At 32.2% G+C, this 15,688-nt stretch overlaps 2 protein-coding genes across 2 annotated transcripts; both read right to left on the bottom strand.

Annotated features, from left to right (window-relative positions):
• Window positions 1–1,230: 1,230 nt before the first annotated feature.
• On the bottom strand, window positions 1,231–6,347 carry LOC106118110 (gustatory receptor for sugar taste 64e-like). The gene is made up of 9 exons (XM_013312665.1): window positions 6,199–6,347; window positions 5,966–6,087; window positions 5,075–5,254; window positions 4,510–4,658; window positions 4,179–4,301; window positions 3,625–3,779; window positions 2,233–2,395; window positions 1,507–1,596; window positions 1,231–1,326 (listed from the first exon to the last, which is right to left on the bottom strand). The coding sequence occupies exons 1-9, from the start codon at window positions 6,345–6,347 to the stop codon at window positions 1,231–1,233; spliced, it is 1,227 nt and encodes a 408-aa protein (XP_013168119.1).
• A 2,659-nt stretch (window positions 6,348–9,006) lies between these two features.
• On the bottom strand, window positions 9,007–14,127 carry LOC106118111 (gustatory receptor 5a for trehalose-like). Its single transcript, XM_013312666.1, has 5 exons — window positions 14,116–14,127; window positions 10,395–10,517; window positions 9,944–10,092; window positions 9,656–9,703; window positions 9,007–9,166 (listed from the first exon to the last, which is right to left on the bottom strand). The coding sequence occupies exons 1-5, from the start codon at window positions 14,125–14,127 to the stop codon at window positions 9,007–9,009; spliced, it is 492 nt and encodes a 163-aa protein (XP_013168120.1).
• Between the last annotated feature and the right edge of the window lie 1,561 nt (window positions 14,128–15,688).

A 15,688-nucleotide genomic window follows, 5' to 3' on the forward strand; every position in this document is an offset into this window, starting at 1 on the left:
TTTAATCATATAATGGTTTTTATTTTTAACTCGTCAAATCCATTAAAAATATGTAGGTATTCAGTAGGTGCGCGGTGAAAAATGAGTAGAGTCTGTAGTCGACATTGAAATCGTTTTCAACGTAGTTTTATTTCTCTTTAAAATATTTTTTTGCAAACTAAATGTAATTACTTTGCTGGTTTTTGTGAGTTATTAATGTTACTTTGTTTGTGTTACATTTTATAAATAACACGTGTTACAAATAATAAAAAGTGCTGTTTCATTAATTTGTGTATAATTTTACTTTACAAATCTACGTTATAAATTGAAATAAAATCGATGATTACAATAAGCAGAATCGATGTGTGGTCGAGAGTTAACTTTTACACTCGATTCGAAACCAATAATGGAATTCCGACTCGTAATCCAATTAACTAGGGCGAGTAACGTTGCCGACATCCCCGGCTGTCTGTCGGCAGTACTGTGATGGTTTATTTGATTTTTCATCCACAAATACTATCTTCATTTGTTGTGAATGACGTAATTAAACTCGTGGTTATATAAAAAATCAATAATCTTGATTGATTGATTCTATAAAATTTAGGAAAGAATCAAAATTGAATAAAACACTTCAATATTATGAACCGTTTAAGGTACGGTACAGCTTACAATAAATATTTATTAAATCCAGTCGGATGCAGATTTTAATACTATAACTGTGGGTTTATGAGACCAATATCCCCGTTTGAAAAGTATGGTTGTTTCTGTTTTTTTTTTTTATGTTGATAACAATATTTTATACAGAGATTTGGCGTCGTGGCACAGAGGTCAAGCACTTGACTTGCAATCTGCAGGTCCTGGGTTTGAACCCCGCCATGTACCAATGGGTTTTTCGATTTCCGATTTACATATGTACATTTATCCGACGTTCTTACGGTGATGGAAAACATCGTGATGTCTTGATGATCATGCACATATCTGAGAAGAAATTCATAGATATGTGTGTAGTCAACCGACCCGCACTAGGCCAGCGTGGTAGACTATGGCCTAGTCTCCCGTAACTTAGGGTAGGCTCCGAGACCCACAGTGGGGACGTTTTGAGAGCTGATGATAGATGATACAGAAAGGTAAAAGTAAATGTGTCATTGTAACCATGGTATTTAGCAAATCATTGTGCTGTAGAAATGTAGATATTAAAACGTGTAGTTAATATAGCTGTTAAAATATTAATTGCAGGCAACTGTTCACAATTTACGACAACAGATCTGCAACTGGTGGACTCGAAGTAGGCGTTACTCCCGTGAATTGAAGCAAGACCAGTTCATATGTTACGATTGTTCCAGCAATCTGAAACAAAAGAAAAAACCTTACTTCGTAATTTATTATAACGAAATTATCTTTAGAATTGAGTAAAGGCAAAGTACTGCAACTACTACTAGAAAAGGAGTAAAGCAAGTTGTGATACTAATAATAATTAATATTATTTTTTGTTTTTAATTGTTTATCATTGTCATTGGAATCACTTACTGAGAGCACGAGGCCTTTCTTTATATTGAAGAACTGAAGTCCACTCAATGCCACCGTATCTCCGTGGACTTGATTAAGAAATCTTTGGATCTAGAACATTCTTTAATGAATAAATATACATCTTTGGATGTGATAACCTGCATGATAGACTTAAGCAGATATTTTTACGTTCTATTACTAAGATGAAGATGGAGCGTCGGTGGCTCAGGGGTTGACTTGACTTGTAATCTGCAGGTCCTGGGTTCGAATCCCGCGATGTTCCAATGTGTTTTTCGATTGTTGATTTACATGTGTACATTTATTCGACGTTCTTACGGTCAAGGAAAACATCGTGATGCAACCTGCACATATCTGAGAAGAAATTTAAGGATATGTATAAAGTCAACCAACCCGAATTGGGCCAGTGTGGTTGACTATGACCTAATCATCCATAACTTAGGGTAGTCTCCGAGTCCCTCGGTAGGGACGTATAGTGAGCTAATGATGATTACTAATATGTAAATTCATTATTAAAGGAAAGAACTCAATGCAATGCTTTCTGACCACTATACAATAGATAAACCTCTGTTGGCCAATCTCTGTATAGTTATCAAGCTTAGACATTATATACTTTTGTGTACTTACTATATAAGAAGAGAATAGAATAAAATTGAAAAGAACAGAAGAGAATAGACGTTAATGTCGTATAGAATACGTAATTAAAGATATAAGATGCTTATCAAATACCTCGACACTATATGCATTGTACGATACGTCGTATAAACTGGTTGCCGGCTTACGACTGGCAGCGTACACTTTAGCCGCTATCAGAGATACTGCCAATGAACGCATTACCAGAAATATGAACGAATACATGAAATATGTAGCTTGCTCGTAGCCGTGTAGGGGTCTGAAAAATTTATCGTAAACTACAATTTAATGTTTACATAATTCAAAGATCATTTCTTTTTTTGTCATGTCAAATCATCGTGTACAAACAGATTTTATTAAGATGTAATTGTAGTTATTACCTGATGTCCTGAGCACGACATAATGGTGTTGCTTTTATTCCATCCCTGTAATATTTTAAAGACACATTAAACCGTTCCAACTCAATCTTTATATATATAATTCTTCTGTGAGTGTGTATGTCACTGAACTTCTCTCAAACGACTGGACCGATTTTGATGAAATTTTTTGTGTGTGTTCAAGGGGATCTGGGAATGGTTTAGATTCACAGTTTTGTCCGCTGGACAATGTTTTTTTAATTAATTTTTAATTTATTAGTAGTTGTTGATTTTGGAATGTTTTACATTGGATCCGACAGACGGCTCTACCATCGCAGTGTCAAATTGTCAGACAACGTCTGTCGGGTCCGCTAGTGTACTTATATATTACTTTATAATATTCGTGTTATAGCCTAACTGCTGAAAATAAAGATAGATAAATATACGATTTTCCTTTTTGTGTTTCCTTATTAATTCAATTGTTGTGAACTAAACAACTTCATAAATCGAGAAGTATTATAATTTTATCTACATTCCTTGAATAATAAAATATGTCTTATAATTATCACGAAATTAAGGCACCTCAAAGTAGAAAACTTGAGTGGACAGGACACAAATATTGGGTTAACTTTGTGCGTTGTTCACCCAAAGCAATATGTGAACGAATACCAATGTGGGCTCTGTTATAGGATACGAAGTAAACCCGTTAATTACTTACGTGACTGAGGCCCCGAAGCTTCACAACTTCATTAAGTATCCCTTGAAGGATTATCTCTGAATAGATTAGAACTTGAGGCTAATAATAACAGAAATGGGACCCGGACGTCCTTATTGCATCTCATCAGTATGTTAATGGAGTTTGACACACGCTACCAATAGCCAATGTTGGCTAAAGGCAAAAACTTGTTTGTTGTTATTTGCCAAATACTTCATTTACACTCACTTCAAAGTGATAAATTATGTAAGATTAAGTGATTGTTATTGTTTATTAGCCCACAAACATTAAAGGCTTATCGGTGATGTTTTAAAAATGTTTAAGTCAAGTTAAATATTGTAGGGATGAATACATTCGACACACAGATGTACCAATCTTTAGACATAATCTTACTCAATTGTATTCAAGCAAACTTACTTTAAAGTATTATACAATTGTAGACAAATAAAGAAAAGGTTGTTTGCGAATGATATGAAGATGATAGCTCCAATAACTTCGTCAACACGCCGCACAAGAGACGCAGCTCGGTTGTAATCCTCACGGACTGTGCGCCAGAAATGTTGCGGCATATTCTAAAATATTAAATATTATTGTTAGTGGCTTCTAAAGTAACGTTTGTACATAAAAATGTTGTCTCTCTCATTATCTCTGAAAAAAATGAGCTAGCTATATTTTATGGGTGTTTTGGAAGCCTACTAACGCGGCATTTGTAATTTAGTAGTTGTCAATATTTAGGTCAATTTATTGTTGCGTTATCTTCATTTTGTGGTAAACTTTAGAAAACAAAATACATATTTAATGTAGGTTTCCGAGATCAAAATATCTGTATGAAACATATCGTCATCCCTCTAATTATCTTTGACAAAAAAGAGATAACAATATGATTTAATTGAAGATTGTGCTCTCGGAAACCCATGATTACTAAAATAAACAACATGATTAATAAATGAAGGTAGTATTAATATCCTTACTTTTCCACGAGCTTTAACAATTTTATCATTGACTTGCTCCAGTCTTGACGTTAAATAAAAACTGATGCAGATTATAAATAAATCCGCAAAACTCCACGTAAACGTCGACTGTATGTTGAAAACCTGAAATAACCAATTTCTTGTTAATGATAAAACAAATTAAAAAATACATGTAAATTTTTAATTAGGGTTATTAAAACCTTGATTTTTAAACGTAAAATAGTAATAAATGGACACATGTATTATTTTAAATACGTAATATTTATTTTAAAAAGTTAATTTTTTGCCATATTCGTTATTTCCATACTTGTTTCTTTACTATTTTATTCACCTGTGTTAGAAATCCAATAAAATGATTGTAAGGCACAAATGCATAGACCCAAGGGAAGCTGTGCTTTACAAAGGCCTCGTAGACATTCTTCTCTGGCTCGCAATCAATCACCGCAGCCAGTCCTGACAGATCTGAGAGGAAATGTTCAACTGCAAAACGTAGATTTGATTTTATACTTTCTATTCCATTACACTGCACAAAAGTAATTTTAGCTCACGGATTTATCTCTCAACTATATTAAAATCCGATTTTTTTTAATTTTGTTGTTTTATAAAAAATTTTTTGAGATGCGTTTTATTTATTTTTAATCTTACTTATATATTAGATGGATGGATTGTTAGAAGGTATCCAGACAGGGTGACAACTAGTTTTTTTTTAATAAATATTAAAATATGGTCAAATATATATATATATATTTGACCATTAAAAGATATAAGATTTATATAAGCCAGTTATAATGTATTTGAAATAGTATATTATGTTATTCTCTAAACTGTTTATGTTAACCTTTAGAAGACCGCATGATGATGGTGATGATGATGATGATGAAGCAGTTAACCCTCACCTAGTGCCAATGCTAAAACGAGTATGCAAGTCATGTTACATTTCTTGACCAATGAGATGTCGATGTTGGGGCTGGTCGCTTCTGTCATAGAGATTTGCAAGCAAAGTCTCGGCCATTTTGTTGCCATACGCAAAAATAATACAGTTGTTACAAAGTTTGAGCTATAGAAAGCTAGGGTTGCTGCAAATTAAAATAAATTAAATAATAAAAGAACTAAGGTTTTTGTGTGTCCATGAATATAATATCCTGGAATCTGCTGGTGGGAAAGATAGTAGACGATTCTCCTAAATCTATGTTGCGATTGATAATATTATAAATTCATTGATGACTCTACTATCTATGATCTCTCCAGTATCTTACATTATGATAGATAAAATCTACATAATCTGTGAAACTGTCAACATGCAGAAGAGGTGTCTTCTATAAAAAATATTATATGGTCAATTTGTTTAGAAGCGCGCCGCAGTAAACACCAAATGGGCTATAAAGAATAAAAGATGTTACTTCATCATACATTTGAGCTCTTGTCATGAATATCTTATTTTTCGCAGCTTTTTATTCAGTAAAATTACCCAACTATTATAAAAAATGTAATGTACCTTTATTATTTTAGATTAGAACTATTGATAAATATAATTAGTTTTTAAATTGAAAACAATAAGCCTATACCAATGTCTTCAACCTTTAATAACAGTCTGGGAATATGTGATGGCTCAATAGTTGTTTCCCGTTGGACCGTTGATCTGTAAGCTGATCAACGGTCCAACGGGAAACACCCAACTCATTCTCCAAAATCATACGAGTACATAAACATAATACGTTTTAATGTAATTATACACAGACCTGCCTGTTAGTGGGTAAATTATAAATTGAATTATATTTAAAACTTACTGTTAGATGATAATGACGTATCAGTATCTTTTAAATACTTTAATATAGAGAAGAATAACATTGAAGCTTGTCCCAATATAGAAAAGATCGTATACAAGCATCGAGCTGAACACAATTTAAACCTGAAAGAATATTTTAAAATTAATTTAATCATTTATAAAAAATAAAGATTTTTTTTAAATGTATTTTCATTTATAATTTAAATGAAAATGTAATTTAATTACTGTACTTACTTAATTTTAGTTGCGTCGACATCGAAAATTCCAATAACAGGATTAAGACCGAAGCATTGTCCTATTACCATTGGTAATTTCATTGCGGATTGAAACGTCGCTAATCTTTGTTTATATTGACTTCTAGATATAAAATCTTTTCGTAACATTTTGTTACGGTTACCTAGAATCGGAAAGGATAAACTGTGGGATATTTCACTAAAAGAAGTATGCGATTCCTATCAAAGAAGTTATTTAAACTTTTTTGCTACTCACTTCTTTTTAATTTATTTAATTCAATAAACATTTTTCTTTGTAATACTTTACTGTACGTTGTGAAACTTATTAAGCAGATGATTTTTTATTGATTTCGAATGGCTTCCGTTGAACTAATTGAAGTGCCATTCAGAGTAGATTATATCTGATATCTAAATAAAGAATCGCTCTTGATATTTGATTTGTTGCCTTGATTTTAGGGTGACTTTTGAATTTTACGAATAACAAAAAATATTAACCTATTTTTGTACAAATACATAGCACAGTATTAATTAAATTTAAAAAATAAAATTCTCACGATCCTACATGTCTAATAATTTTCATAATCAATTTTATTTTTAAATTGATAGTTTTCGTAAACGAAACTTATTTTACTATTCCTCGTTGCGTTGTCTCTAGTAATATTTTTATTAAATTTTGCATAAAACTTACCAAATTAAATATTGAATTTTAATTTATTAATAGCTATTGTAAATTTTAAACTTACTTCGTAATACGTCCACAATCAGAATGTTGGAATGTCCGTTGAAAAGTCTTCTTTCAGCATATACTGCGATACTTATTTACCGCGGGTTTCTGAGACCAAAATATCTGTATGTTTTATATGTCATGCCTGTCATTAACATTAACAAAACAAAGATAACAAATTTTAAACGTGGATTTTGACTTCAGAAGCCCGCGTTTTTGCTGAATCAACACGTCAACACATTGACGTTTCTGATATTTAACTGCTTGATATTTTTGCAAGGAGCTTATAAAAATATTAGTTTGCGGTTACATTTCTATAACCTCTAGTGCAGCATATGTTTTGTTGGTACTTCGGAAATTTACTTGAAATTCATCGTTTGAAATTATTTCCCATCCATGATATATTTTTCCACTAGGATAGTAATAGAAATAAATCCTATAAAGTTAATTATAATGGTTTTAAGTTATACAAAGCTTGATTATTAATGGAAATCGATATGATATTTGCCATTCTTCCTTTTATCTCTTTTTTATATTATTAGGTAGCAAATTAGAAAACGGCCACCTGAATTCGACTAAATGGCGAAGCGATCTCTATCAGTCTCATATCAGAATCATCCCTTTCTTGCATATATCCTCTGTCTCACAATCTATTGCATACGTCCTTATCTTCTGTTCAAATTCAATCTCTGAAAGTTCATTTATGGATAAAAACTTTATAGGTCCGTGTTTGTTTACACCGACCCGATTTCCGGGTTCAAAAGATAGTCGCCAGTTAATATTGATTTATTTTGCAGCTTGTATATGTGACCCTCCTCTTTGTTGTTAGACGAGGAAAGGGTTGGTCTGAATTCTTTATGCGTTGGTAAATATTTACGGCCCAGTTTATTATATCGTAATAGTAAATCACGTATAAACTATATTTTAGTTATCTGTAGTTTTATAATAAAGGAGGGTTTCACAGGTAAGTATTTGAGGTTATAGTTTTAATCTACTCAATTTGTAGGGATTTATTGGCAGTTGTCAACAATTACAACAAAACCTACTGTAGGTTTCTGACACTAAAATCTCTGTATAAAATATATTGTCATCCCTGTCTTTCATCTTTGACAAACAGAGATAACGATATGTTTTAAACGAGAATTTTGGTTTCAGAAATCGACGGTAAATAATAGTTCTAAACAGAGATATATGATTGAAATAAAATAATATTATGTCTAATTTTAGTTTATTTTTTTTTACATTTTATTCGAAACTTTTTCAACCAGTTACTTTTTAATTCCATATTTTTTTTTTTTATAAGAGAAGGGGCCAAACAAGCGGCGGGAACACCGAGGTGATCAACGACACCCATGGACATCTGCAACACCAGAGGAACTGGAGATGTGTTGCCGGCCTTTAAAATATTATATTTCAGCGTTGTGTTTTGTCTCCGTATATATTCAAATTAAATTGCAACAAAACTAATTCATACGTAAAAAGTGTTCCAACGACCTGAAAACAATATTTTTTTTATTATTTTTAATTTTACCCCCTCATTCCTTATTACATGTACAAAAAAGCTTTATTTTTTTTAATAATTATGACTTACATATTTTTAAGTTTAAAATCAGACGTTAGATTTTTTGGCCTACTTTTTCAAAATATATTTACCTTGAGCAAAGTACTTCTAGTGACATAAAAGTAGACACCACTCAACGCGGTCGTCGTATAACGAATCTGACGAATGAATCTTTGAATCTGAGAACAGTTTAATTGATAGATAAAATTTCAAACATTTTTACAAAAAAAAATCTGATTTACTCTCTAATTTGAAATACAGGATTTGGAGTTGAATACGGACATTTACAATTCAATTTTAGAGAATAAATTTGGTTTGATGTCAAGTTGATAGAGTTAAGGCGACGAACGATCGATAAACGAATCGATTCCGGATTTAAGTTTAAAATAATACAATTTGATTTCTAAATTAGATAACAAATTATAAAAGTTCAGATTCTAAAATTAAAAAACTAACATTGCTTCTATCAGTAAACAACTCTAGTTAGTAACTGCAATGTTGTTGTATAAATAACACAAGTTTCGTCAACTCACCTCGAGCGTGTACTCAGATGCGGGAACATATCCAACAACAAACAGCGGCTCCTGTGCCGCCCTGTGTACGTTCGCCGCGAGCAAACACATCACACTAGCTCTCGTCATCAGAAACACGAACGAGTAAATATAGTATGTTAAATGTAATGCACTGTGAAAATATATCAAAATTAATATATACCTTTGATAACGAAGAAAATATGACAAACCCGCAATGGGTTTATAGCCACTTTTGTTGTAAACTAGCTGTCGCCCGCTACTCCGTCCGCGTGGGATTAAAAATAGATGTTGGCCGATTCTCAGACCTACTCAATATGCTCACAAAATTTCATGAGAATCGGTCAAGCCATTTCGGAGGAGTATGAGAACGAAAATTGTGACACGAGAATTTTATATATGTGTGAAGTCAACCAACTCGCACTTGGCCAGCGTGGTTGACTATGGCCTAGTCACCGCTTACTTAGAGGAGGCTCCAATCCCCTCTGTGGGGACATATAGTGAGCTAATGATGAAGACCCGTCGTAGTCAAGGCACCTTAAATCGAATCGTCAACGCGCGTCGTCTAATCGGTTCGGATATACAGTGTATTGCGTAAGTTTCTTAGTGACAAAAAATAGATTCAATTTCAATTGTTACTCACGATATAGATTTCTTATTTCCTCCATCATTACCCAATGGTAAGCCGTTTCTGAAATTAAAAAAAAATATGACACTTTGTATGTACATATCTGCCATACTTTTATCCAACATTGATATAATCTTTTGCTTCTGAAATATGTTACCCGTATTCAGGAATAACAATGTCGTAGGCTATTACGCTACGTCGTCAGCCTACTGCGCTACGTCGTAGAATGTACCTTGTCCATTGCCCCTTAAGTTTAATCAAAAAACAGGGTTTTGTAATATAAAGTGAGCTTAATATCATTACATCAAAGTATTGAATAACTGCAACGAGATGAAGAACAGGTTTGTGAAGAATGACAGCAGCACCAGGTAACAAAATCTTGAATCAACTTCTTTAACCAAAGCCACTAAATCAGAGTAGAGCAGTCTTATTTCTTCCCAACGAACTGATTTCTATGTACAAAAAGAGAACATATTAATGACTTTTCCACTTAGCGTAAATTAATGATTAATTAGCAGTCGCTTAGTGTTGACCTTACTAATATTATAAATGCAATTGTTTAGATGGATGGATGGATGTTTGAAGGTATCTCGAGGACGGTTTAAAGGATCGCGATGAAATTTGGCAGGGATGTAGAACATAGTCTGGGAGAAGTCATATATAACTCAGTTTTATCTTAATTCCGCGCGGACGGAGTCGCTGGCGAGAGCAAGTTTTATAAATAAATACTTAATTAAACTAATTGAAAACGTACCGATTTTTCATTGTCATAAATAATTTTATTTAAATCTTGCAAATATGATATCAAATAAATACTTATACACATTATCATTACATCAGTAACGTTCCATAGAAATGTTGCTTGCAAATTTACTACCTGAAATTAAATATAATCATTATATTACTTGACAACTTAAAAACAAAAAAAAACCCAAGCTGACGACGTCGCGGTCAAAAGGTATTTGTCAATAGTAATAGTAATATTAGTAGTCTTCTATTAAAATTATCTTACCACAAATGGTACAGCTTTCCATAGACTGTAACTGGTAATATTAAAAATAAAAGGCATTGAAGTTTTATAGTATTTTTCAAGAACTTCATTGTTTATTTGGCAACTTTTTAATTCACCCTTTGCCATATATAATTTTGACATAATTGATAATATGTGTTCAACTGCAAAATACAATTTTTTTAAGTAGGAAAGCGGTTAAATAGTGTACTAAGACAGTATTAGTTCATTTAAATAAAAACAAAAAACTCGCTGTATCTCTATGACACTCGGAGGAAAAGAATCGAATGATACCTAAGTCATTAAAATCAGTTCAGTTGCTTAGGCTCTAGGGCCTAGAAATTAGGCCGTCAGTCATCATGAAAACTTTCATGCGAATAACATTACCTTCAGTTGTCAATCGGGTGTTAATTTCTTTGGTATTTATTTTATTTTTATTCCAACTCACAAAAGATACATACCTACAGCCAGACACATAACAATATAAGCAATACTTTTGTATGATTTATGTGATCGTCGTATTCCAATTAAAATTGTTTCAATTTTTAAAGACGCTTTAATAAGATTTGCCCAATTTTTAGATAGTTTAATTAATAACATTGCTGTTATCAATCCGGTCGAATAAAATATAAAATTACCTGTAAAAAATATTTTGGATTCAACATGTTACACTGCTTTTGTGCACATACATACATTTTTTCTATTAGGTGTTAAGGTGCCATTTAAAATCGCCAAAATATTGAAGTGGATTACAGATGCGTTGCCTACTTTAAATTGACAGAAGAAATTACTTTTAATCGCATACAAATTTATTTACCCTTTAATACATACTATCCTCCGCCAAATCCATCTCCCCTTCCCATCCCTTCCTTATAAGGTAAGGGTGGGAAGGGGAAAAGGACCTAAATAAGGCCTTCGTCACGTATACTTTTTAGGCGCATCGCGGAATTTTTTCCACTTGACTCTTGTGGTCCTGGTATTTCACCCGTGAAGCTGGCAACATCGTCATTGTCCAACAGATGTTGTTGTTCCTGGCTCTACTACTGTTGATACATACATGTCAGACGGGTGAAAATAAAGTGTAAATATTATTACTTACTTGAAGTTTGTAGACTATAAGAATAACTAAGAAAAGAGATCAAACTCAATGACGTAGTTACAATCTGACCGAGGACAGAAACAACATGAAATACGATGTAAGGGAAGTTCCGACTGCATCTGTTAGGATAAATATTAATTATGTTAATTAATGACCTCGGCATGCAATCCTAAGGAAAGAATAAAAAACCTTTTATTACATATTTTTAGATATCAAATCTGTAGCAACACATAGCAACTTAACAAAATATCATCAAAATCTGCCCAGTGTTTAGGATCGCATAGGACAAAAATCCAACTTTGTTATTTATCTATATAGAAGTCATTCTTTATGACTTGTTATCAAATTAAGCAATAAATATGTAATACAAAAAAGCTTAATTTACCTTACTTTAGATATTGTTGACTCGGAAAGACCATCGACTGGAAAGAATCCCGACCATCGACACAATCTCATTGGTTCACGCAAAACACGTTGCAGTTCAGATAAATTTTTCTTACGTAATTTATTATTTACCATATTTATTAAAAATATAAGGATTTATAAAAAAGATGCAGACAACAAATTAGAGAATATTTAATTTTGTAAAGATCTTGTAAAAAAAATTCTGAAAAAATATTTGTAAATTTCAGATTTTGTATTGGGAAAGCTGACCCCACCACCTTGTGGGATGCAAACTAGGGAGAGAGAGAGAGAGAGAGAAAGATTTTGTATTGATGAATATTTTCAAAAGTGTAACATTCGATGTAACGTATTGGTTATATCATTCTGTATACAACATAAAAAACTCCCGTCATTTTTATACGTCTGTTATATTTTTTATATTGTCACTTCCATTATTCATCAATCATTGTTATTTCAATATTTGGTTAGGTTTTGGTCATTTTTTTTCGTTTATCGTTGCTTCGATATAATAAAATGATAATTTACTTTGCCTTAAGTAAACTTGTTACCTAATATGGCAGGTTAGACATTTGACAAGTGAAATATAAGTTATATAAAGATGGTATAAAATATTGCGGGAAAAAGATTAATGTTTATCTAGATAAACATGTTCACAACATTTTTATATAAAAACAAAAGTACATAACATTATTATGTTACATATTTTAAGCGAAATATAATAATAAATAATAAACGAAAAATGTCTTTATTCATCACTGTCTGTGATGACTGCATTCGCGTAAATTAAAAAAAAAACAAATTAGTCGCCTTCGTATTATTGCAGACTATGTTCTACATCTATGACAAATATATGCGAAGTCCGTTTGTAAGTCGATTTAAAAATATCTTATAAAAAAACTTTTAAATTTACAATATTACTATGTTGAATTAAAAGTAACATACTTATTGCCTCTTATTATATATTCTATCAATATTTCAATGAAAGGGATGTAAATATTATGTTACTTAATAAGCATCCTAGGTGTTCTTCCAGACTATGTTCTACAACTGTAACGTACAAACATTCATCCATCCATCCATCTAAACATTCGCCTTTATAACATTATAGTAAGATATAAGTATTTCGAATGTAGTATCTCTCAGTAACAATGTTTGTTTAACAAATGATAAGAACAACTAAAATCTAAACATCTTTTGTGACAGAAAACATACAAGCGGTATTTAGATTTTCTGATATTCTCTTAGTAAAGTATATAAAACCTTACGATAATGCCGAGGTAGTATTGTAACTGATAAAGTCATTTTACAATATAAAAGATAAAGGGACAAAGGAATTAAACGAATGTCAAAGGCTTTATTATAATTATTAAGTATTTTTCTTTAGTAATATTATAATTTTAATTCATTTTATTTTTATAAATTATTTGGCGATTTTATTATAAATGTACTATGTTTAACAGTGTTAGAGCCCGCTTTAACATCTTCGCACGAATTGGCCCGGCTCGCCCGATGAAATACCACCACCACACAGAAGACAGGTGTCAAGTGGAAGCAATTCCGCGTTTCGTCTGATGAGTGTGCGTCCCGGAGGCCTTATTTAGTCCTACTTCCCTTCCCATCCCTTTTCTTATAAGGATAGAATATTAAGTGGAAGTTGACTTTCCGGATGAGAGGATGCATGGAAAGGGAAAATACTTTCTTTCTGTGCATCCTCTCCTCCGTCGATAAAAGGAAGGCAACGCATATGCAAGTGCGTGTGTCTATGGGCAACGGTCACTTCGCTATTTTAGCGATTTCAGGTGGCCGCTCGCTCGTTTGCCGCCTTATGATATAAAAAAAATGTGTATTTGAAACTTGTATAAACTAGTTAACATTAGAAAATTAGTTTTGTGTATACTCAACTTCTATTCAAAGTCAGTCAGCAAAGACTTTGAGGTAGGTCGAGATGTTTACGATGTTTACCTGCAAGGACATCTTGCCCTACGGCAACTAACTGTGTAGTTAATTTGGAGTTACGCTTTTGGTGGTTACATTGTATTTATAGTATAACATATGTATAGTGGTAGGAAGAAAAGCCGGTGTACTAGCGCAACACTAGCTTTGCTAAAATGTCGACGTTTATATCCCCTCACTAATCATTGTGGCACTTTATTTGCTAACGAAAGCGCGCCATTCGCGCCAAAAGGATTCTAACTAATAAAGTGTGAAATTAGATAAAATTATAAGGCTTAAAATTGATATTAATAACTATTTACAGACAGATAGACAGTACGTTTACTTTTAAAGTAGGTTCTATATAGTTTCTTTACTAGACATTAAGGACCTAACCATAAGAATATGTGCAGAAGAGATAATTTTTGGCCTATGGACAAATTATCTTCATGAATAAAATTAAATTTATTATTATTTAGCTATTTCTTCAGTAATATTTTCCTTAATGACATCTAAGCCTTAACTCTATCTAAAACAGGTTTAGTTAGTAGTACTATCTCTGTCAATTTTAAGTGGGTTATGTTAACCTAGCCTAACCTAGCTTGAGCATAGATTGATTTGGTTCTTGTCTACTTACAATGTAAACTAACAATCTGAATAAAAGGTCTTCATTTGTTATTCAAGTTTGGTACAATGGTTAAGGTAGAGCTTTTGAACTGTAGCTTGGATTTATTACGTCGGAAAAGGAAACCTTTTGTTAGTCGCAGTTACGTTGATATTGCAGGTAGAGAGCTTGTTTCTAACTGAACCTTGTTATTGTGTCGGCTATTTTCAACTGTAGCTAACTAAACGTAACATTGTTACTTGCGTTTCATTTGCCGCTGCGACGGAATTATATGACAGTACAATTTCTCTTTGAGTTTAATGCTCATTTTGATTATAGTTAATTTTCGTAAATAATATTATAGAGCTATGTAGAGAATATGCTTGACTATGGCCTAATCACCCTTAATTTAGGGTAGGCTCCGAGCAACTCGGTGGGTACGTATAGTGAGCTGATGATGACGATGATGATGATGATGTAGAGAATATAATTATTGGTGGAAAAATAATTTCAGATTTTAATTTGTCGTTAACATCACGTACACTTTACATCTGAAGAATATTAACGTATCTTTTACACGTTGAGATAAATTAAATTAATTCTGATTTATAATTGATTTAGTTTCAGTCATACGAAATTTTACTAGGGAAATCTTTTAGACACCTAGACTAGGTGCCCAACTCATTCTTAAGGTTTCACGTACCATCTCTGTAATGAATTGGGTAAATCATAGTAAAGTATTATTAGCAATTGTAAAAAAAATATGCTAAAAACTAGTTAAAATGTTTTGGTAAATTTTAAGGTTTTTGTTTATAAGTAGAAGAGAGAATAAACAAAAAGTGAGAAACGATGGTTGTGTTAGAAAAAGTATAATCCTATTAAATCTTCCGAGATTGCGGTGAGAGTAAGAAAATGTAAATTTCGCTAAAAGATAAGGTGATAGCGTCGCGGCAAAGGGCAATTTACTCTTAATTAAGCTCGGATGTGTTTTATATTAAC

The sequence above is a fragment of the Papilio xuthus genome, unplaced genomic scaffold (assembly GCF_000836235.2).
Source record: "Papilio xuthus unplaced genomic scaffold, Pxut_1.1 DF827597.1, whole genome shotgun sequence".
NCBI classification, from domain to species: Eukaryota; Metazoa; Arthropoda; class Insecta; order Lepidoptera; family Papilionidae; genus Papilio; species Papilio xuthus.